General features: G+C 37.5%; 1 protein-coding gene across 5 annotated transcripts in view; it reads right to left on the bottom strand.

Moving 5' to 3' along the window:
* UIMC1 (ubiquitin interaction motif containing 1) overlaps positions 1–25,176 on the bottom strand; it is a 137,406-nt gene that overhangs the window by 50,268 nt on the left and 61,962 nt on the right. For all 5 annotated transcript variants that reach the window (XM_045799601.2, XM_087867794.1, XM_045799678.2 and 2 more), the window contains 6 exons: positions 17,704–17,828; positions 16,863–16,968; positions 15,817–16,553; positions 9,400–9,464; positions 7,075–7,151; positions 1,529–1,632 (listed from right to left, as the gene is read on the bottom strand). In XM_045799601.2, coding sequence (XP_045655557.1) covers positions 1,529–1,632; positions 7,075–7,151; positions 9,400–9,464; positions 15,817–16,553; positions 16,863–16,968; positions 17,704–17,828 — 1,214 coding nt within the window. The remainder of the gene's footprint in view (positions 1–1,528; positions 1,633–7,074; positions 7,152–9,399; positions 9,465–15,816; positions 16,554–16,862; positions 16,969–17,703; positions 17,829–25,176) is intronic.

Here is a 25,176-nt window from a genome sequence, read left to right as displayed (position 1 = left end):
GACATTTTAGGACAAAAGACCCTGTACACAGATTCCAAGATCAAGAGTCCACACCCATTATGATACTATCTTTGTGCTCGAAAATGTTCAGATTCTACCTTTCTAATAAGTGACTTGTAACTAGTAAGTGACTACTCAATGACTTAAAAACTACAGTATCTCTAACATCTTTTAATGGAAACAGAATTCTAAGCCTATTTACAGACATCCACAGATACCAGCAAACAGCAACACTGGAAAGAGAACATTCAATGTGAGAAAGGCCATATAATTCCATCCCTTTGATGTGTAGTGGTGCAGACATATACCCTATAAATTCTAAATAGGGTTCATGCTCTTTGCCCCAAACTAAGAACAGTCTCCTTTGCAGTCATGGATGGGTAAGAAATCAGCCTTGATTAACAAAAGGATTGTAGGGATTCTTCTGTAGTTAAGATGACTATGTTAATAACACTCTGCTCCCCATCCCCATTTAGAAGGTTCTAGTCCCTCCCTGAGAAGCCATTTTAACATTATCTAGCAGGATCTGTCCTCAGTCACTCTGTTGTAGGGAGTGTCACCATCTTCCCTACCACCACTAGCATCAGGGAATCTCGGTCTGTCAGTTGTGACAGATCAGGTTTCAAGGAACCAAGCAGTGTGCATGATTCACGAAAGCAGAATTTCTACCCAGCTACCTGCAATGCAGAGACTAGGGAAGAGATCTACCTCCTATTATAAAAACTGCTTTCAAAAAACCTAGAGTATAAAAAGGAATGAGAATGAAACCTTTATTTTTAAATGCTCAGGGTAAGATATCATACACAAATGTAACCAAAATATTTACTTCCATAGAAAAATCTGTTTAATTCTCAGACTGCTTTAGAGAACAAATTTTAAAGATTCTGAATTCTCTTTTAAAATTCCTGGCAAACTGTTTTTAATACTCAATATGATAAATATATACTGAGAATCTTAATCAGAGGTATGAACTTGTATCAACCACCTTTATGGATGATGCCGGATATGTGAAGTTAGGAAAGGTAAAAAAGCCAATAAAAATCTGCTTATTGTATCATGCTGCTATCCTGACTGCATTTCTGATACCATGTAGAAATTAGGACTGAAAGTTACATATAATATAAATAATAGTGACTTTTTCCAAGTTTGTTCATTTCTGTTAACTTATCAGTAATATAATAGAAAATATCCCAGACTTTGGAGATAAATCCATGTTCAAATTCTAGTTCTAGCATTATCAGCATTTTGAGTATGAGTAAATGACTTAAACATCCTAAGCCTCTGTTTTCCCCATCTGTAACAGAAATAATAAAGCATATTAAGAAATCAAGAAATGGTAACTACTCCTATTTTTAGAAACAGTGCTCAACTGAACTTAACTGTAGTGAAGTGAACTTAACTGTAAGAATCTCTGACATAAGCATCTCCAAGCCTACAACCTTCTGTCACCTAAATCTTTTCAGCCAAGGTCAGTGTTGCATCAGAGAGAGGAATATCAGTAGAAAGAAAAATTATAGAGAATATTCACCTCCTTATCTGCAATTATTATTCTTACTTCATCCAGGATCTCTCTGCCACCTGGAGAGACTTCTTTTTCAAGGTCAAACGTTTCAGGAGAACTTAGCTGTGTCTCTGTAATTTAAAAAGTTAAAAAGTCATTAATTTTCATTTTGTATTTTCATGGTTAAAAAAAACACACACACACCTATTTCCCCTAAGGTTTAGTGTATAATACTGCAGTGGTATTGCAGATCTGGTTTGATTCTTCTTAAAGCTTTAATAAGGCATAATTTATATACAACCAAATTCACCAATTTTCAGTTATAGCTTGGTGAGTTTGTATAATGTATATAATTTATACACGGTATCATTTTTTTTAAAGATACCCATAAACGGTATCATTTATACCATATAACAATCACAGTCAAGATATAAAACATTTCTGGGGGGCCTGGGAGGCTCAGTCAGTTAAACATCTGACTCTTGATATCAGCTCAGGTCATGATCTCAGGGTCCTGAGACGGAGCCCCACATCAGGCTGGGTGCTGGGCATGAAATCTGCTTAGGTTTCTCTTCCTCCATCTCCCTCTGCCCCACCTCCCAACCCCTACCTTAAAAAGAAAAAAATATAAAACATTTCTAAGCACCCCCCAAAATTCTTATGTACTGCTTTGCAGTGAATTCCCCACTGCTTTGCTCCTCGCAATGACCAATCTACTTTACGTTCCCATAGTTTTCCCTTTTCTAGAATGTCACATAAATGAAATCATACAGTGTGCCATCTTTTGTTTTGTTTCTTTGTTTTGTTTTCTTTCATTTAGTATAATGTGTTTGAAAAACAAACTTCTCAGTAGTTCATTTGTTTTTACTGCTGAGTAGTAGTATTCCACTGTATGGGCATATCACAATTTGTTTATCCATTCATCAGTTAATCCATCTGGCTTCTTTCCAGCATAGTTCTGGTCTTAAAGTGTATTTATTGTGACAGAAAACAAAAATGTGCCAATGTTAGTTCTAAAGTTAAAGGGATGATTAGAGAAGACAAAAAAATTAGGAGAAGAAATAGAAAATACATCCTAAACAAAGATACACCTTTCTTTAATATATTCTTTAGGCAGCATCTATTCATTCAACAGTAACTCAACAAATATTTATGAACAAGTTCCAGGCACCATACAGACTACAAGCAATATGGAGATATAAGATGGTGTCCCTCATAGTCTAGTACAGGAGTCAGCAAACTATAGCTCATGGGCCAAAGCCAGCCAGCTTCCTGTTTTTGCAAATAAAGTTTTATTGGAACACAGCCACAACCATTATTCCCCGTATCCTATGGTTGCTTTTGTGCTAAAATGGCAGCACTGAGTAGTTTCAATGGCAGAGTTGAGTCCTTTAGCCCACGAAACTAATATATCTACCTAGTCTTTTAGCAGAAAAAGTCTGCCAACTTCTGGTCTAGACACCTATCAATATAACAAAAGAACAGGGGTGCCTGGGTGGCATAGTCGGTTAAGAGACCAACTCTTGGTTTCAGCTCATGTTGTGATCTCAGGGTTATGGGATCAAGTCCCACGTGCGGAGCCTTCTTGGGATTCTCCCTCACTCTCACTCTGCCCCTCCCACTCATGCTCACGCTCTCTCTAAAATAAATAAATAAATCTAAAAAACAACAACAACAAAAAAAAAAAAACCAGTAACTCTAGTCAAACAAAGACAACAAACCTGAAACAGAAACTTATCTCAGAATACAAATCCAGTAAGTCCTTTCTTAACTACTGTATGCACTGTACATCTGACGGATACTTCTGTGCTTCACAAATACAATGAGTGGCCTACGTTGGGCAAATAAAGTACCTATAAGATACTGAGGTATCTTCTCAACATCAAAGAGGAATTAAATACATTTCTAGTGTTAACTATATTTTAATACCTTATAATTTTTTTTGAAAAATGAATACACACACTCACACACACAGATTTTACAACCTTGGTGGAAAAAGGCTTACAGTGCATAAACTTCAAAGTCGTCTTTGTTGGGACCCCCCTCTACTTGCTACATGAGATGCTGCCCAATTCATGAATCATTTAATAAAACTGATGAAAAAAAAAAAAACCTTCTTTGTCAAGTTTCCTTGAGAGATATTACCAAAAAAGACATTTAGTCTCTTAGAAAATAAGAGCTACTCATTGTCTGCACTACTATAATAATAAAAGTCTTTAATTAAGCTTTCTGTGAATAGCTAAAATAGTCAACTATAAAGAAAAGAGAGCATTAGCTCCTTAGAAATAAGCAATGCTAGGAGCATACACAAGGTGGGCATAAAAGGCTATAATCCTGCTTCTTCAACAAAGTAACTCTAAAAAGATGTTATAATTTTGAGTATCAGATCTCTAGAACTTTCAGAACTATAAGACAAAATAAAAAGGTAAGATGGACTACCACTCAATCTGCATTTCACCCATTTAGAACACACTGAGAACTCAAATTTTCTGGAAAATTTAGATGCATAGCTTCTAAATTACATATTTACAAAGAGATTCAGGAGTCTGGCTCCATGGAGAAGTATTTATACTTCCTTAGCAAAAGGAACAGTAATATTATGGAAACCTTTTGCAATCTCATTTAGAAGTAGTTTTTGTCAGCAAACAGTTGGACTTAATTAGCAAGCTAATGACAGCAAGTCATGATCATAAAAGTTATCTAACCTCAGGCCTGAAGGGCCTACTTTTTCCTCTCTCATTAACTAGGGCTTTCAAAATTATTGTATTTACAGGTTCCTCCTGCAAGATCCCTAGGCAACATCACATGCCATCATCCTAAACAGACGGAGTGACTTCCAACAGGATAGCTTAAGTCAGCAATCCAAGATGGGGCAGTAGGGGGTTGGGGGTGTTGTAAAGTTTTCTTTTCACAAAGATAGCACAGCATTCCTGAGTGCCCCTGCCAAAATCAGAGCACTTGGTAGTGAGGTCTCTTAGTGGGTATCATCAGGTAGTAATTCAAATACATTTTATATTAATTAAGAGACCACTTTTAATAGAAAGCAACATAATTAAACTTAAAAATAAGTAAAGAAGTCCTTTTATGATATGCTGCCAAAGGTTTATAAATGTTTACAGGTCTTTCCTAGAAGAATATGTAAACTAAGTTTAAGTCTCCATAGGAAAAAGAAGTTGAAAGAAACCAAAATAAGAAAACTATGTGTCTCCATGACCCTGATAGGTTCATATGAGACCTAAGGGAAAACTAGGTATGACTATGGTAACATGTGTACAATACTTACTGCCCAAAGAGTTTAAACATTGATAAGAAGTCCCTCAATCTCTTATGAATGGGATTACTGATATATATAATTGGCCTCACTTATAAGAAAAGCAAAAAAAGAAAATATAAGCTAAAACAAATTCCTTAAAAAGTAGTGGTTCATATCACAAAATAATTCTTCATATTATACAATGATTCAACTCAAGAGTTCCCTTAGATAATGGGTATCTTAGTTCATTTAAAATTATTTTGTGGGGGGGGAGCTGGGTGGCTCAGTCAGTTAAACGTCTGCCTCTAGCTCAGCTCATGATCTCAGGGTCCTGGGATCCAGCCCTGCATCAGGCTCCTTGGTCAGCCCCTCCCCCCACTCCTGTACGCTCTCTCTCAAATAAATAAATCTTTAAAAAAATTAAAATTAAAATTAAAAAATAAAATTATTTTGTGTGGGGCACCTGTGTGGCTCAGTCAGATAAGTGTCTGATTTTGGCTCAGTTCATGATCTCAGGGTCATGAGATGGAGCTCCGCCTCAGGCTCTGCACTCAGTGTGGAGTCTGCTTCTCCCTCTCCCTCTCCCTCTGCTTCCCCTGCCCCCTGCTCGCTTGCCCTCTCTCTCTCTCTCTCTCTCTCAAATAAATAAATGAATAAAATCTTTTAAAAAAATAAAATTATTTTGTGTATCGAGGTGGAGTGGGAGATACAGACTTACAGTTATGGAATACTGGGATATTCACAGGGATATGTCACAGGGATGTCACAGTGACAAAAAGTAGAGCAGAAGGAATACAGTCTACAGTACTATAAAAGTGTTGTAGGGTGATAAATGGTAGGTACACTCATGGTAAGCATAGCATAACACATGTCAAATCACTATGTTATACACCTGAAACTAATGTAACATTGTGTATCAGCTATACTTCAATTAAAAATAAATAGGGATGCCTCAGCGTCTCAGTCGGTTAAGCATCCGCCTTCGGCACACGTCATGATCCCAGGGTCCTGGGACTGAGTGCCACATCGACTCCTCACTAAGCAGGGGAGCCTGCTTCTCCCTCTGCCTGCCACTCCCCCAGCTTATTCTCTCTCTCTGACAAATAAATAAAATCATACATACATATGTGATATATATAAATAAATAAATCATATATATGTGATATATATATAAATAAATAAATAAATCGGGACATCTAGGTGGCTCAGTAGGTTAAACATCCAACTCTTGGTTTCGGCTCAGGTCATGATCTCAGGGTTGTTGCACTGAGCCCCAAGAGTCAAGCCCCACATCAAGCCCCACATCGGGCTCCTTACTCAGCAGAGTCTGCATGAGATTCCTTCCCTCGCCCTTCCCCCCCCAAAATAAATAAATCTTAAAATAAATAAATAAAATCCCATTAGCAAAAAAATTTTTAATAAATAAAAGTTTGTTGTAATTAAAATAAAATTATTATTATTATTTTTTTTTAAAAGATTTATTTATTTATTCGACAGAGAGAGAGACAGCCAGCGAGAGAGGGAACACAAGCAGGGGGAGTGGGAGAGGAAGAAGCAGGCCCATAGCGGAGGAGCCTGATGTGGGGCTCGATCCCATAACACGGGATCACGCCCTGAGCTGAAGGCAGACGCTCAACCGCTGTGCCACCCAGGCGCCCCTAAAATAAAATTATTTTGCATGTCAAAATGTATTCATGTGCAACTCTGAATGAGCATCTCGTGCACCTGAAGTAAGGTACACATGTCTTTTCATCTCTACAATTAACAAAAAGCACAGTACTTAACCAGGTTAAGGGTCTTATCTGAGATTAAAAATAAGTCAATGCCAGAACTGTGCACAAAATTCAATTTCTAGACTCCCTCTGCTATAAGGAGTGAATGGCAATGTAAAACTAGTAGAAGGCTCTGAGAAAACTCTGCTTCATGACAGGCAGATTTGAGGACAGCCCAATCTGGAGAACCCACAGACCAAAATACAGAGTACTCTTGCCTCTGAATGTACAGGTAAGTGCTATTCCTGATGCTGTGCTGCCATCTCTGATGAGGCTGGTAAGCAAACAAGGAGACAAAAGAGCATATTAACTTCAAAACTAAAATATCTCTGAGAAAAGATGGAGAAGCAGAGCTAATGTCCATTAAAAAAGTGTGTGTGTGTATGTATATGTGTGTATACATGTATATATGTAGAGGACATAAACATACATACATCAATCACACATAAACCTTCTGAAAGTGGGTTGGAAAACCCAGAAAAATTAATAAGCACAAAAAGGTAGATAGCTAGGGATCAGAAATTCAGTAAGATCAGTGGGGTGCTTACCAGGACACACAGTGATTTCCTCTGCAGAACTCTCTGGCATAAGGACTGAACTTCTCTTACTGGTCAAAGCAGCAATGCTGAAAAAGAACCAAACCCCAAGTGAATCCCAGTATAATAAATCAGAACACAGGGCCAAAAGCAATGGTGAGTCATTTACAAAGCCACAGGTAATCCGATACCTGCCGTCCAATACCAAAGCACAACAGGGAAGCAAGGAATTGGTAGTGAAAACTCCAGGCCAGAAATGAGGAAAATAAATATGCTTACAACTCTGGTTCCAGTGAAATCACTGAACCAAAAGAACCCCCTTTTTGAGTCTTTACAAAGGAAAGTTGAAGGGTAAGGACTATCTGTGAATACTCTAGAAGACAAAAACTCCACTCCCATATAAGAATGTCAACAGGGGGCACCTACTTGGCTAAGTAGGTTAGGTGTCTGACTCTTGGTTTCGGCTCAGGTCATGATCTCATGGGTTGTGGGACTGAGCCCTGCGCTGGGCTTCCTGCTCAGCGGGGAGTCTCTGCTTAAAGATTCTCTCCCTCTGCCCCTCTCCCTGTGCACACACTCACACGTGCTCTCTCTCTCTCTCAAATAAATAAATACATCTTTAGAGAGAAAAAAAAAAAGGAACGTCAATGGTGTTTTATAGCCTCAATCTCAGCCTTCTGAAGGTTAGAGATTTGTAAACTCATAATAGAAAATATGGAGATTCTCTTGACAACAACACTCAATTTTCCCTTACCTTGCAGTTAAATTTCCTCTTTATCTCAAGATGTGGCTTTCCAAGCAACAAAAAGTAGGTGCACAAACTGCCCTACAGCAAAACCTGCCCACACAAGTTAAATATCTCTTCTGAGAGTAACATAGTTATGAACCACTCCCATCATTAAACCTTCCAGTTTACCCTGCCTGTTCATGGAATGCAATCTCTTCCTGACACAGGACCACATGGCTGAGAGATCTGAGCATCTGAGCTCCCCCCGCCATGCTTCACAGAGCTTTATGACTAGTCTGATCACGTATGCAAGAGGATGCTTAAAAAATAAAACCTCACATCAACCAAGAACCACAGAGAAGAGAGACTAACCATCACCGATTCATGACAAATAACTAAATCCTGATAGGAAACCACAAGTGATTTCTCTTTCTAAATAAAACATCTCATAACATTTGTTGTAAACCCAAGTCAGACACAGTTTACTCTGCATGTAACATTAGGGCTCTATTCAAAGGGCCCATCACAAAACAATTTGCTGACATTTATAAAATGGGCTAATCAATTTGAAGTCAAACCACATTGCCTACAGTTCCAACTCTCTCCTGGTGACAAAGCATATAATCATTTATTAAAACTTACATCTGTTCTGCACAGGCTCACCACAACAAAGCAGAGGGGCCTGGAAGAAGCAAAAGGCCTATTCCAGTTAAAACCACTTCCAAAATCGTCTTAACAGCAGGAGAATCAAACCAAAACCATATTCTTCAACTCAGAAAGAAGTACCTAGTACGATCAACTTAACCAAAACCCTAAGAAGCACCAGCAAAATACAGCAAATGGTAATTGGGCCTCAACTTCCATATGAGAGGTGTAGGTCACTCAACACAAAATTAACCTCTTGAGTAATCCCCAGAGGTCAACTACCAGATAAAAGGGAAAATTATAAACCCGATCCAAATGAAAAGTGCAGTTTGTAATCAATCAACCACCCATCAATCAATCAGCAAGAATAATTGAGGAGGTAATACAAATATAACAATTTAAGGGAAAAATAAGATACAATCAGATTATAAGTGGCATAAGACAGGGAGTGAGAGTGACCCATGATCTTTGTGACCTGAATAATAGGAATAATAAAAAACATAAGTCTTAAGAATAGACTTAAAAGATGTATACAATTTGGACATCCAGATAAAATTAGCATAAGCAAAGGGAATAAAAAAAGGGGACAGGAGAACTAGAAGGGCTGTAAAGAAAAAGAAACTAGTGTAGAGCCTTCAGATTGGCATAGGAAGCTAGGTTGAGAGTAGCAGGATGTAAACACTTTGGTATAAATGGGGTATGTGCCAAGATGGCTAGACTATGTCAAAAACAAAACAAAACAAAAAAACACCACCACCTTCAAAGATCTCTTCTACTCTAATATTCCAGGCTTCTGTGAGATACAGATTTGAGAACTAGAAGATCATGATTTCTCTTAGTCTGTGCATATAAAGGAGCTAAAAGATCCCTGGCAAGCGGTCCCTGTACAGTCTCACTCACGTGCTTCATCTGTCTTACTCTGACACCACCAGGGAGTTCAGACCTATAACAACTTATAATCTTACCTTTGTGAGGCAGGTACAGAGTTTCCTTCTTCAGAAGTTTCTTCGACAAATACCCCTTGGGAAGACTGCAAAGAAATACAACATCCTAAATATACAGGCACAGATGAACTTGTTTCTCCTCTTAAAAAAAAAAAAATTGCTCAGCATTATCACTCAGCAATTAGCAATAAGAATAAAACATTTTACAGAAGTCAGTAAGTTTCAGTAAAAAAAGAGCATATCCTGTGGAGTCAGACGAGTGGGATTTACATCACAGGTGGATCACCCATTAACTCTGTAATCGAGGGTGTCACATCTCAATCTGTTTCCTCATCTTAAAAGTTATTAATGACTGTCTCACAGACTGTTATTGTGAGAATTTAAAAAGGTAATATATGTGATGTACTTTGTAAAATGCAAGACACATAAATATTAATTGGTGAGTCAAATGAATTATGATTTCAAGAAAAGCAACTATAAAGTTCTATTCGTGGAAGGAGGAAATATAGAGAAAAGCCCAGCTTTCAATGGAAATATTCGACTGGGAAAAACACCGCAATCTGTGAAAGAAGTCTCTCTGAACACAACCAAGCCATAACACAGACATCCCAAAGGGAAGGCTATAAACATTCCTTTTGCTACAAGTCTGCCACTATGATTTTAGTATCTGGCTACAGGGATGTCTTTTAAGAAATGTAACAAATAGGGACTAGATTTTTAAAAAGATTATTTTCTATGATTAATAGTAAAGTTGGTGCAAATGTCAACTCATTAAATGTAAGTGCACAGAAAAAGCAGCTACTGCTGCCTTAGGGAAATTTCTGAAGAAGTACTTGAGCTGCGAGGCTTCTTCTAATAGATATAAAGCTACTAACTGAAGTTTTCAGGGTCTCCTAACAGCATATAAATAACCTAAACAAGTTAGGCATCTCTACACCACTCAGGCAAATGATAAAATATACTAAAAAACAGAAATAGCTGAGATGAGCGTTCATTCAAAGGGAAGATAAAGCTGTACAATGATCAGAAATGCAGTCATTATGAAAAATGAGGGTTGAACAAAACTGTCAAAAAGACTAAAATACCACAGCAATAAATACATCACCTTGAACTCAGGAGTGACAAAAGTTTCATTACTGAAATATCAAAAAAAAAGTAGATACTGACACCTAGTGTCCATTTAATAGATTTTACCATCTTAGAATAACTACAGTTGATGAAACTTGGGTTTCAGAAGCAATCAAGGCAATGGTGAGTTACAAGATACCTCCATCTCTACAAGATACCTCCATCTCTACCTTAGGCTAAAGCATATCTTTACCTTTCTTAGCGTTATTTTTTTTTTATTACTGTACACCTATTAAGTGCCAAGCCTTTATGCAAATCACTTTACAATGCATTATCTCCTTTAATCCTCACAAGAAACTTTTGAGGCAGAAATAATACGTTTTTTTTGGAAATGAGGAAAGTGAAACTTTGATGAGTTAAATAATGTACCCGAAATTACAGAGTTGGTCTAAAGTGGAGCTAGAATCGGACTCTAAAATCCATGTTCTAACCACTATGTTATGTTATTTACTCAAATAATCTTCTTAGAACCATTTCAACATAGAATCTCAAGAATGTCTTCATCTCAATACATCATTTTTAATTTCTAAATTTACACCTCAATGACAGCAATCTGAACATAGGGGTAAACTGAGGTTCTTCCAGAATATGAAATAACATAGCAAAACAAGCAAACAAAATTTTATTAGAATATCCAAATCTAATCAAGTTGAACGGGGACGCATGATATGAATATAAGTTAAACTAAGGAAGCTGTGGCCTAATCAAGACATTGCATTCTGCCTAAGAAATAATATGTTAATGAAAAAGGAATGATAGTCTGCAATGAATCTAAAAAAGAAAAATCCAAAGATTCAGAAGCAAGCACCGTCTTTAACACTGTAGACTGGGAAGTAAAAATAAACAAACACATCATCTGGTCACCAGAGAAATGTCCTCTATTATCAGGTACTAGTAGCTTATCGGTCTTTCCATAGACTAGCTGAATGATCCCTTAATTATTACCATTTCCTGATTACTATTTTCAGCCCTTTAGGTACCTTCTTCCTAGAAGGAGGTACAGTAGATGGTGGACCTGAATATTCTGGTCACCAAAAATATCTTCCATAATAAATTAACAAACTGTCATTTGGTATACATCAGCTTGAAGTTTGACTAGTCAAAGTCACTTTTTACACCCCCCACACAATCTTGCCATTTCTGAAAAACAAATTGCAGTATCTGGACTGAAAAATTAAAGATCAGACCTTAAAATATAGTGACCACATCAATATGCTACTCCTCCACTTCCCTGCTATACAGCCATCAAGATGACCTCTCCATCTTCATTAACAACCTCTCTATTGTTTCTGTGATGCCAGAAATTAGTTACATGATTCTAAAGCTTTTATAACCTTCATATACACTTAAAGTTATTTGACCCAAGGTGATAAGTCCTTAGTTCTGGGAACTTTTTGCTATCTCTATCAACCAAGGAGTCTCACAAATGGGCAGTTCCAGCAAAGTCATAATCAATAGAAAACATTTAATAAACACGTAAATTCTTTCTACCCACAGTTGCTGAAAGCAAAAGACCAATATTAGTGGTGAAATTACAATGTAGACTTTCATTATTTGCCTATAAAATTAGTAAGTTTATTTGTTTTGCTTTGTTTTTTAAAGATACTATTCTACGTTGGCAAGACTGCAGTGAACTAGGCAGTCTCATACATTGCTGAAAGGAAGGAGTACACATCTGAGCACCTTTCTGAAATGCAATTTGGCAATAAATAGGAAGTCTTTTTTTTATGTTCATAGCTCTTTAATACAGAATTTTTCTTGCTCCCTATCTCTAAGAATACTAATTTTATTATTTTATTTTTTAAAGATTTTATTTTTAAGTAATCTCCACACCCAACATGGGGCTTGAACTCACAACCCCAAGATCAAGAGTCGCACATTCCACCGACTGAGCCAGCCAGGCTCCCCTAAGGATACTAATTTTAAATAAAACAACATTTTACTTAAAAAGATATTTATCGCAATGAAAATATCCAACAATAGGAAAAGGGTTAAAATATTATAATAAATTCATACGCCAGAATATTATGTAGTCATTAAAAGTGTAATCTACAAATAATTTTAACATCAAAAGAAAATGTTTACATAATGTTAACTTAAAAATACAAAAATATGATAGAAACCATATAAAAATAGGTATAGAAGATAAGATGAAGGAATATATCACTGGAAAACAGGATTGTGAATGCTTTCAACTTTATTCTTTTAAACTTTTCAGCATTTTTCAATACTTCTAACTAATTTCCAAAATTAATGTTAATGACAATGACTATACTGGATACGTACTAGGTTGTCTCCCTGGTCTCCTTTTACTGAGACTAGTATGTCACCCCCCCACTATATTATAGTAGTGGACTTGGCCATTTGTACAATTTGACACAGACCCCACTTTAAGCCACAGTCAATTGGGCTGGTGAAGGCTATTAACTCCAAAGGGCCATTAAGTCCTTTCCTAGAAATCTGAAATTCGTATTAAGAAAGAAGAAATCTCCTTTAACCTGTATTTCAGTTTGGGAGCTGTAGGATCAGTGTCTTCCACCTACCATTGTGAAAGAGAAGCAATTGAAGCCAATATGCAGGGGAGAAAAATGAAGCAGATACAATATAGCAATGAGATACAGAAAAATTACAGATGATATTCTAGACCCTGTACCTTTCCAGGCTTGGTTACCAACCTGTTTTAGAATTTATGAGGCACCCTGTTTCCTTATGATAAAGTCCTCTTTTTAATTAAACCAGCTTGATTTGATTGGTTGTGGCCAAATAGTACCAATCAATAATGCTATCTGTAGCATCTGGTGGCCAGTTCAGGGAAGTTAGAGAACTTCAGTCTTTATAGGGCCAGCCATTAGGTTCTGAATACTTCCAGGCTATTCCAAAGGCACTGCTTTCAAACCTCAGAACTTGACACAAGTCTATGCTCTACAACTCTGGCCCCTGGGATTTTCAAGCTAACAAACTGAATTACAAAAAATCGGTCAACAAATACAATAAATAAATGTTCATTCTTTAGAGTTAATTTATTCTCTTAAGGGGAAGTATCTCTGAGTTACCAAGAACTAACAAACATGTTATCATAAGCACAATCTAACTTTCCTTTGGAAAAGAGGCAAGACACTAAAAGAATTAAGAAAAATGCTTTTTCGGGGGCGCCTGGGTGGCGCAGTCGTTAAGCGTCTGCCTTCGGCTCAGGGCGTGATCCCAGCGTTCTGGGATCGAGCCCCACATCAGGCTCCTCTGCTGGGAGCCTGCTTCTTCCTCTCCCACTCCCCCTGCTTGTGTTCCCTCTCTCGCTGGCTGTCTCTGTCAAATAAATAAATAAAATCTTTAAAAAAAAAAAAAAAGAAAAATGCTTTTTCTTCCCATATAGCAATCTTTCCAGAATGTGGATGAATAAGGCTGCTGAGGAAGAATGATTCGGACAGGTACCCTCAATGAATGGCCTTCTGATCCCTTAGAGAGAACTATCATTTATTGAGTGCCTTAATCTCCTAAGCATCATATTAGACATTTTACATAATTCACTTTAATCATTAAAACTACTGTAAGACATGAATTGCTATTCCCATTTTACAGATGTAAAAACTGAGATTCAGAGAGGTTAAATGGCTTGCTCAAAGACATACACAAAAGTCAAAATTCAAACTCCAAATCCATGCTCTCTACACTATGCTATGACATTTCTCGTGGCTACCATTTCTTGAACCCCTATCATAAGAGAAAGAATAAAATAATGGCAAAACAAAACCAAAACTCAGAGCCCAAAAACAGAAATAGCAACAAAGAAGAGTACAGTCATAAAACAGAATAATCTTTAAACTTACAGTTTACACAGTTTGTAATTATATGATTGCTTTTATAATATCAGAGAAAAAAACAGAATATAAGCTTTGATATATAATACAAGCTAGGTATGTCAGAAAACAACTGAAAAGACAACCTAAATGTTCCCAAACAGGGGACTGTTTTTGGTAAATCATAGAAAACCACCACAAGCAAAATCAGATATATAACATCATGTGGGGGAAAAAAATACACTGGAAAACTATCTACTCTTCATAACAAAAAGGACCACTTCCCCTAATATATAAAGGATACACACAAACCACTAAGACAAAGATTGTTGAAAAAGAAAAATGTCCATAAGATCTAAACAGACAGAAAAGGAAATATAAATGGGTTTCAACTGCACATACAATAAGAGAAATGCAAATTAAGACTGTATTGAGATAGCATTTTTCATTCCTCAGATGGGCAAAGATCATAAAGTCCTGATAGTACTGATTTGGAACGGGTAAGGGGGAAGCTGGTACTCTTACACTGTTGTGAGTGTAAATTTATACAACCTCTATGGAAAGCAATTTGGCAACAGCTAACGAAATTGTAAATGCATATATCCTTTGATCTACCAATTACATCTGCAAGAAATTATGCAAATATCTCCCATGTGGATGAAACATCTCCATACAAGAGTAATCAGTGCAGTAGTGTTTTTAATAGTAAAGTATTAGAAACAACCTAAAAGTCCACCAATAGGGGTACTGAAAAAAATAAACTCATCTGTACACCATATATTACACATCCAAAAAAAGGAAGAAATTTTTTAGGTATGTATGTTATGGAATGATCTCAGAAATATTTCAATGAGAAAAAGCAAGGTGCAGAATAATGTGTAGATTATGTGATCATTTGTGTAAAAAAAGGTGAGGAAAAGAGTATGTATACACATTTGCTTGTACCACATAAAATATCTTAGAAGGATATACTAGAAACCAGTAATATAGGTTGACTTCAGGGAAGGGACTGGTGGGTTTGGGAAGGGGATAGGAGACATACTTTTCATTGACATCTTTCCGATTTATGGGCCATATGAATATTACTATCTATTCAAAAACTTAACTTTTTAGAAATGACAAAAATTTTAAAACACAAAAAATAAATTATGGTATATCCATGTGATAGAATAATGTTTTCAAGTATACTTAATAAATAGGAAAAGATCTAACATAAACTATGAAATGGGAAAGAGAAACAGCTTATACAGAAGAGTCTTCATTTTATTGAAAAATTTAAAAGAAAAAATATTTTAAAATGCATAGAAATAATGATGATTGCCTCTTGGTGCTGAGGTTATGGGTAATTTTTTTCTTCTTGACACTCTTCTGTACTTTCCTAATTTTCCACAGTGAGCACGTGTTACTTTAAAAATCAGAAGAAAAAAAAAAAACCACAAAAAGAACAAATAGCTATAATAATCCTTGTTTAAACTGTGAATAAATCATCCTTAATCACAGCATCACTGACCCTTACCTGACCATGACTGGTTGTTGGTTCTTCCTCCAACAAAAGTTTCTCTTTCAAGCTTTTAATTGGGCTTTCTTGGAAATCCTTGGGTTTTGAGTGCCAGACAGATGCCCTAGACTCCTGCCTCTCCTCTTTGTCTTCATCTCCCATATCTTCTGAGATGCCTTCATTTTTTTCACTAGCCTGATCTCCTTGGCCACATTCATTCTGGATCAGAGAAGGAGGTCTAGGTAACACTGGTTCCCCAAACCCTTTTTTTTTAAAGAGCTGCCTCTGAGCCATTTTTAGGCTCTTTTGATAAACCTCCAACTGGCAGAGAATGACCTTGGTATATTGGTTAGGGTCTACTCCAGCAGGGCAGAATGGAATACCCCAGAAGTAGTGTACAGTGCCCCCAACATCCTGGAGACCTTTGGCATCTGCTGGGGTAGGCAGACAATGCCTAGATGTGTCCCCCCTACCCTGGGCAGCTTTGTGAAAAACACAACCCCTCCCAGTACTTTCCTGTGGCTTCCCACACTGTGTGTGCTCAGCCAAGTGGCCAGTACATCTGTCAAAACATTTAACGTTCTCATTCTCAAACACTGGCTGGCTTGACTGATCCCAGCTTCCTGAGCTGCCAAAGACCGGCTCCTCTTCAGTGTTTTCAGTGTGGTCCCAAGGCTCCTCTCTTTCCTCAGCCTCGTTTCCCTGACTGATATGTGAGCCTTTAAACAGTGATGAAGGTACCAGCTGCCATATGCCTGTAGGTATTTGAGAAAAAGTAGGGCTAAGGACAAACTGTTCTTTATTAAGAGGGCTTGGTAAGTTATCACTTACCAAGAATTACATAATGTGGGTAAAAGGCTCTTCTTTGTGTTTAACCAAATGTTGACTTTTCCTTGGAGATAAAAGTATGCTGGATATTAGTGAGATCTCAACTATTTTCAGATTTAACCTCTTTAATACCACCAAAGGGATATGGGGCATTTCTGTGTATCTACTCTCAGCATGAGATCCCTGTGATATAGTTATACTTGATGAGTGGAAGGAGTCAGAACAGGGAGACATGCCTTCAGTGGTCCCAGAGTCTGTGGTTTTCTCTTGGTGGGACTGTGAAGATGGTCCAGTGGCCAGAGGTCGAGATCTGGTAGCAGACGCATCAGAAGGCCGGCAACTCTGAAACAAGTGATCCCACACCAGACCAGGTTTATTATTAAAATAGCTATACATGAAGGGTCACAGGAAGGACAAAACAGAGAGGCCACTGTCCCCTAAGAGATTCTCCTTTCCAAAACGTAGATGCTCAATTCAAATGACTTCCACAATGTGTACCAAATGCCTACTATGTGCAAAATGCTATAGCAGATCACTATACTAAGCTCTCTTCTAATAGAGACACGAATGACATAAAGGATGGCTCAGGACCTGCCACTGGCAAATATCCTTCACATTTAAAATAATTTCATCTACACATATTCAAATCACAATTTAACATTATTTGAAGAATGTTTAACTTCTCATTCTTTTTTCCATAACCCACCTCTAGTTTCTCATTGCCTTTGTTCTCCCCCAAAACAGGGGAGGTAAGCACCTTATCTTGTTCTCTTTTGGTTTCTTGGGACTTGGTAACTCTTTTCAGAAGCTGCCAACTACTTAGCTCTCTTAAACCATGTATCGAAAATCTGTGGGGTGGAAGAAAACTCTTTCATATAAAATTAACAAAACACTTCAAATTGGGTTCACCAACAATTCGACGAGCACTTTAAAAATTATTATGGGAAATATTTGTCAGTTAAAAACCCTATGAACTACTACAGCTAATTCCTAAAACAACTGTAACACTGCAGAAGTAATAAAAATATATATACTGCTAATCAATCCTCACAAACTTTTTCAACATGGCATATTTACATTCAGGCTTTCTGCAATGGCTTTCCTCAAGAGCTCCTCTTCTTCCTCCTCCTGGCTGTTCATCTCCCTAGCTTCCTGCTCACTCATTTTGAGAGCCAGAGCAAACTGTTCCTCTTCTGTCATTTCTGTAAGAGGATAAGAAAAAGAGAGGAAAGGAACACCACAAACACTGAATAAGCATGGAAGCAAGAAACAGAAATTATTAAACTTTTCAAATGAAAACACTACAGATTATTTAGTAAAATTTTATAATCTTATAAATGAGGAAAGAACCAAAAGGTTAAGGTGTTGGCCAAGATAAGTAACAGTTGTTTCAATGAGTATCATGGGTTAACTAGACTGTAAACTCCATAAAGGCAGAGTTTCTGCCTATTTTGTTCACTGTTGTATCTCCAATGTATAAAAGAGTGTCTGGCACCTGACAGAGACTCCATAAATACTTGATAAATGAATAGAGGAACTGGCTCCCATTCCAGGGTTTTTTGCTACACAGCACATTGCTTTGTGTTTAACACTTAACCAGAAGAATTTTACTCTTCAGAATCCTCTGATTTACCCAGCAGAAAAGAACATCCCTAGTGACCAGAATGTAATCTCCAAACACCATTTCCCATTAAAGACAACTGGGGTACCTCGGAAAAAGGTACCATGGCTGATACAAAAGTACAGTGGCTGATTCCAAGTCTGGAGCATGAAATGTAGAAGATGAGCTAGATATCTGTTATGAGCAAAGTATCAGACACTACTACACTACTAGGGTCATATCAAAAGACCTTAGTAGCAAACTTTAAGAGGTTCTCACTGGCCAAAAACTGAACTGCAATATCAGTAAGAATAATGACTGCAATGAATTAAGACATCAAATATTAGTTTAGGGGCACCTGGGTGGCACAGCGGTTAAGCCTCTGCCTTTGGCTCAGGGCGTGATCCCAGCGTTCTGGGATCGAACCCCACATCAGGCTCCTCTGCTATGAGCCTGCTTCTTCCTCTCCCACTCCCCCTGCTTGTGTTCCCTCTCTCGCTGGCTGTCTCTATCTCTGTCAAATAAATAAATAAAATCTTAAAAAAAAAATATGTTTAAATGTATGAGTTCATAAGGACACTTAAAAAAAAAAAAAAAACCCACAACTGGAGTGCCTGGCTGGCTCAGTCAGTGGAGCATGTAGCTCTTTTTTTTTTTTTTTTTTTTTTAAAGATTTTACTTATTTTTGTGACAGAGAGACAGCCAGCAAGAGAGGGAACACAGCAGGGGAGTGGGAGAGGAAGAAGCAGGCTCCCAGCAGAGGAGCCCAATGTGGGGCTCGATCCCGGAACGCCGGGATCACGCCCTGAGCCGAAGGCAGACGCCCAACAACTGCGCCACCCAGGCGCCCCATGGAGCATGTAACTCTTGATCTTGGGTCACTGGGTTTGAGTTTGAGTTCAAGTCCCATACTTCATGTAGAGATTACTTAAAAATAAAAATTTCAAACCAAACAAACAAAAAAAACCACAACTAACTGGTCACCGTTGAAGAATGTTAGTGGATCAGCTATTTTGGTTTTTGTTTTTTCAAGTGTTTTTCTTAAATTTAAATTTTAGGTAGTTAACATACAGTGCAATATTCGTTTCTGGAGTAGAATTCAGCAATTCATCACTTACATACAACACCCAGTGCTCATCATAACAAGTGCCCTCCTCATAACCAGCACCCATCTAGCCCGTCCCCTACCCACTTCCCTCAATCAATCCTCAGTTTGTTCTCTATCGTTAAGAGTCTCTTAGGTTTTAGGGGCGCCTGGGTGGCACAGCGGTTAAGCGTCTGCCTTCAGCTCAGGGCGTGATCCCGGCGTTATGGGATCGAGCCCCACATCAGGCTCCTCTGCTATGAGCCTGCTTCTTCCTCTCCCACTCCCCCTGCTTGTGTTCCCTCTCTCGCTGGCTGTCTCTCTCTCTGTCGAATAAATAAATAAAATCTTTAAAAAAAAAAAAAAAAGAGTCTCTTAGGTTTGTTTCCTCTCTCCTTTTTTCTTTTCCCCCTTCCCATATGTTCATCTGTTTTCTTTCTTAAATTCCACATATGAGTGAGATCCTATGGTATTTGGTGGATCAACTGCTAAATAAAAAAGAATCAAGCTTGTGTGCTACTCTTCCAATACAAGCTACATTACAGGGTAACCAAATAGATGAAGAGAAGTTTCTCTTTAAAGAATTATTCCAGCTAATAAATGTAAAACAAATGACAGAATTAGAATATCACCATTTTGTATAATGCTTATGGAGAGAATTTTGATATCTAACAAAGTACATATGTGACCCAGAAATCCCAATTCTATCAATTCACTCTAGCGATATACTTACAATAAAAAAAAGTAAATAATGCACTACATTTTTCATTGCAGCACTGTTTAAATTTGCAGAACACTGGAATCTACTTAATGACTAACATAGGACACTGCTTGAATAAACTCTGATGTGCATACATATAAATGTAAAAAAAGAATAAGGAAAATATCTATGGACCATGAATAGAACGATTTCAAGGATATAATATTAAGTAGAAAAAAACATACAAAAGAGTTATATATAGTATGCTACTTTTTGTGTAATAAAGGAGAAATAAGAAAATATATAATACACCTGTTTATGTTTGCAAAGTGACACAAGAAGGATAAATTAGAAACTAGTCCAAGTGGTTACCTACAGGTGGTTGGGAACAAGGCAGAAGGGATAAGGAGAGAGTGACACTTCTTTGACTATATCTTTTTGTATCTCTTTGACTTATAAAATTGAGTAAACATTAAACATTTTTTTAAGTAAAATAAAATCGGTAAGAATGAGGGATCCTTAAAACTGAATCCAAACATAAAAAGTGCACCTTACTAAATATGAAATGACCTTAATGAGAATGAAAACATATAAAAATCTGTGGGATGCACCTAACACAATATTTATAGAAAAATGTATAGGTTTTCACAATCACATTATTTTTTAAAGATTTTATTTGTTTATTTATTTGACAGAGAGGCAGTGAGAGAGGGAACACAAGCAGGGGGAGAGGGAGAAGCAGGCTCCCTGCTGAGAGACTGACGTGGGGCTAGATCCCAGGACCCCAGGACCATGACGTGAGCCGAAGGCAGACGCTTAATGACTGACTGAGCCACACAGGCACCCCTCATGATCATATTAGAAAAGAACAAAGTTGAGGTGCGCCTGGGTGGCTCAGTCAGTTGAGCGGCTGACTCTTGATTTCAGCTCAGGTCATGATTTTCGGGCCTGGGATCAAGCCCCACAAGGGGTTTGCACTCAGCATGAAGTCTGCTTGAGATTCTCTCCCTCTCCCTCCGCCCCTCCCCTTGTTCTCTCTCCCTCTCTCTCAAATAAAGAAATGTAAAAAAAAAAGAAAAAAGAAAAAAGTTTAAAATCAATGATACAAGCTTCACACTTTAAGAAACTAAAAAATAGAGTGAAATTAACCCAAAGTAAACAGAAAGAAATATAAAGAAGAGAAATCAACAAAATAGAAGATGCCAGATGGAAGGGAAAAAAAAATTAAAGAAGCAAAAAACTGAGGCGCCTGGGTGCCTCAGTCTTGTTAAGCATGTGCCTTTGGCTCGGGGCGTGATTCCACCGTTCTGGGATTGAGCCCCGCATCAGGCTCCTCCACTGGGAGCCTGCTTCTTCCTCTCCAACCCTCCTGCCTGTGTTCCCTCTCTCACTGGCTGTCTCTCTGTCAAATAAATAAATAAAATCTTTAAAAAAAAAATTGGTTCTACAAAAAAATCAAAATTTATAAAAATGTAACTAGATCAAGGAAAAAAAGAAGAGAAAACACAAATTAACAATATCATGAGTAACACAAGGGATATATACTACAGATTCTACAGTCATGAAAAGAATAATAAGGGAATACTGTGGACGATTATCTATCAACAAATCTGACAACTTGGATCATGCATTCTCAAAAGGGGTGACATCATCTCCAAATGGACAAAAACTGGTTCTTGGAGGTCAAAAAAATCTTACTCTCTTTATGTATAACACACAGACATACAGGGGTACCTGGGTGGTTCAGTTGGTTAAGTGTCTGATTCTTGATTTTAGCTCAGGTCTCAATCTCACGGTCTTGAGTTCAAGCTCTGCACCGGGCTCCACACTGGGCATGAAGCTACTTTTTTTTTTTTTAAGATTTTATTTATCTGACAGAAAGAAACACAGCAAGAGAGGGAACACAAGCAGGAGGAGTGGGAGAGGGAGAAGCAGGCTTCCCGCCAAGCAGGGAGTCCGATGGGGGCTCTATCCCAGGACCGTAGGATCATGACCCAAGCCGAAGGCAGACACTTAACAACAAAATCAGGCTTTTCAACAAATAGTGCTACGACAACTGGATATCCATGAGAAAATTATCCTCAACCCTTATCTCACACTATATATAAAAACTAACTTAAAATGGATCACACATCTAAACACAAAATCTAAAACTATAAAAATTCTAGAAGAAAATATAAGTGAAAATCTTTGTAATCTTGGGGTACTCAAAGATGGCTTAGACAAGACTCAGAAAGAAAAAAGCGTAAAAGAAAAAAAAGGACCTCATCAAAATTTAAATCTTCTTAAGAAAATAAAAAGGTAAGCCACAAAATGGGAGCACATATTCACAACACACATGCATACATATATGTAATCTGACAAAGGACTTATATCCAAAATAGATAAAGAATTCCTACAATTTGTCATAAAATGCTAATCACAAAGACATATAAAAATGATACACTATATAAAGGCCAAATGAAAATATAATGGGGATGACACAACCAATTTCTGGTTCCACATGTAAGCAACTTGAAAGTTGCCATTCTGTCTTACCAAGAAGTAAAAAGCTGAAAAGACTAAAAAATCAACAACTCTTCTTGAATCCATGAGGGGGGAGGACACAGGGCAAACTATTGCCCCAAAACAGAGAGATCAACAGGGGAATACAGGGGAGTCATGGTTTATCAGAACAGAGATTCAATAGTGGACACTGCCACAGAAACCAGTGCCAGGGTAGAAAAACAAACTGTAACTGACATATTACTGTAGGCTCAGTGCATAAGCATTAAAAACTCCATAGGAACTCAATCATAGCAAATCCCCACACTTTTGTTGGGTTTTACCTCCAAGAGGGCAACTGGGTTCTCACAATAAATACAGCAAAAATTTCCTCTTGAGCATCCCACAGAGGGAGGGGAAAAGGAACTATTCTGAAATACGCCAGAGCACTCTGTGCTTTTTAAGAAGGTGTGTCCTAGGTGAAACCAGTTAATCAGAGTCCACACTGATGGGATATTATCAGTGTCAAACTGACCTCAAAAAAAGGGAAATAGCAAATTCCAAACTTCTCTAGGCATCCTGTCCCACATAAAGGGGGGAGGAGGCTACTGAGAAACACTTGTGAGGTTCAAGTCCAGAGGCACAGACACTGAAAGACTGACACCTAACCATAGAACTGCAGAATACTTTCCCTATCCCCAATACCTCACCAACATATCACCAAAGACCCACTTACAGTTTCTTTCTACCTGGTACATCTCTCTCAAATAAAAACAAATGTTTAAAAGAAAATAGAAAGTAGGAGTAATTTCAGACAGAGCAGACTTCAGAGTAAAGGAAGTTATTAGGTATAAAGAAGGGCATTACATAATGATAAAGAGGTCAATTCCCCAAGAAGACATACCAATCCTTAACATGTAAATGCCTAATAACAGTGTCATTATGTGAGGCAAAAACTGATAGAACTGCAAGGAGAAATACATGAATCCACTATCATATTTAAAAATTTCAACATCCCTCTATCAGAAATGGACTGACCCAGCAGGCAGAAAAGCATTAAGGGTATAATTGAACTTAACACCATCAATCAAATGGATATAATTGACATCTCTGGTTATTCCAACCAATAATAAGCTCACATAAAACATTCACCAGGATAGAACACATTCTGGGCCATAAAACACACCTTAACAAATTTAAATAAAAATCAGTCTAAGTCTGCTCTCAGACCACAACGAAATTAAACTAGAAATCAATAATAAAAAGATAATCAGAAAATCCAAAAACCCATGGAGATTAAACAACACACTTCCAATTAACACATGGGTCAAAGAAATCTCAAGAAAAAATAAAAACACAACTTATCAAAATTTGTGGGATACAGCAAAAGCCGTGCTGAGAGGGAAATTTTTAGCACTGAATGCCTATATTACGTAGAAGAAAGACCTAAAATCAACCATCTAATTTCCACCTAAGGGAACTAGAAAATAAATTATATCCAAAGTAAGTAGAAAAAAAGAAATAATAATTACAACAGACATCAATCAAATTGAAAACAAGAAATCAACAGACAAGGGGCGCCTGGGTGGCTCAGCTGGTTTAGTGGCTGCCTTCAGCTCAGGTCATGATCTCAGGGTCCTGGGACTGAGCCCCCTTGGTCAGGCTCCCTGCTCAGCGGGGAGTCTCCTTCTCCCTCTCCCTATGCCGCCCTTCCCCCAGCTCGTTCTCTCGAAAGAAAGAAAGAAATCAATCAATCAATCAATCAACAGACAAGATGAAACAAACCGAAAGCTGGTTCTCTGAAAAGATCAATAAAATTGATAAACTGATAAGATTCTAGTCAGGCTAAGAGAGAAGACACAAATTACTAATATCGGAAATGAAAGGGGGTATCAACACACATCTTGTGGACATTTTAAAAACAGGTAAGACATACTAAAAACAACTTTATACTCACAAATCTGATAACCAATTCCTTGAAATACAAAATCTGCCCAAACTCACATAAGAAGAAATAGACAATCTGAATAGTTTATATCTACTTAAAAAAAATAGAATCCATAATTAATAACCTTCTAAAAACAGAAAGCATCAGGACCAGATGGGTTCACTGGTGAATTCTACTGAACATTTAAGTAAAAAATACAAATTCTCTATAATCTGTTTCAGAGGATAGAAACAGAGGCCATACTTCCTAACTCGATCTATAAGACCATCATTAACCCTAACACCAAAGTTAGACAAAAATATTACAAGAAAACTACAGACCAATATCTCTCATGAACACAGATGCAAAAATTCTTTTTGTTTTTTTAAAGATTTTATTTATTTATTTGTCAGAGAGAGCACAAGCAGGGGAAGTGGCAGGCAGAGGGAGAAGCAGGCTCCCCGCCGAACAAGGAGCCCCATGTGGGACTCGATCTCAGGACCCTGGGATCATGAGCTGAGCCACCCAGGTGTCCCAGATGCAAAAATTCTTAACAAAATTTAGCAAATCAAATCCAACGATGCATAAAAAGAATTACACACCACGACCAAGTCAGATTTATCCCAGACATGCATTGCTGGTTTAACATTCAAAAGTGAATGTTATCCAACACATCAACAGGGTAAAAAAGAAAAATCACAATATCATAGCAACAGGTGCAGAAAAAGCACTGGGCAAAATCAAACACATTCATG

Source organism: Ursus americanus, chromosome 15 (genome assembly GCF_024610735.1).
Source record: "Ursus americanus isolate L20-20 chromosome 15, mUrsAme1.1.p, whole genome shotgun sequence".
NCBI classification, from domain to species: domain Eukaryota; kingdom Metazoa; phylum Chordata; class Mammalia; order Carnivora; family Ursidae; genus Ursus; species Ursus americanus.
This window is presented reverse-complemented; position numbering and strand designations above follow the sequence as displayed.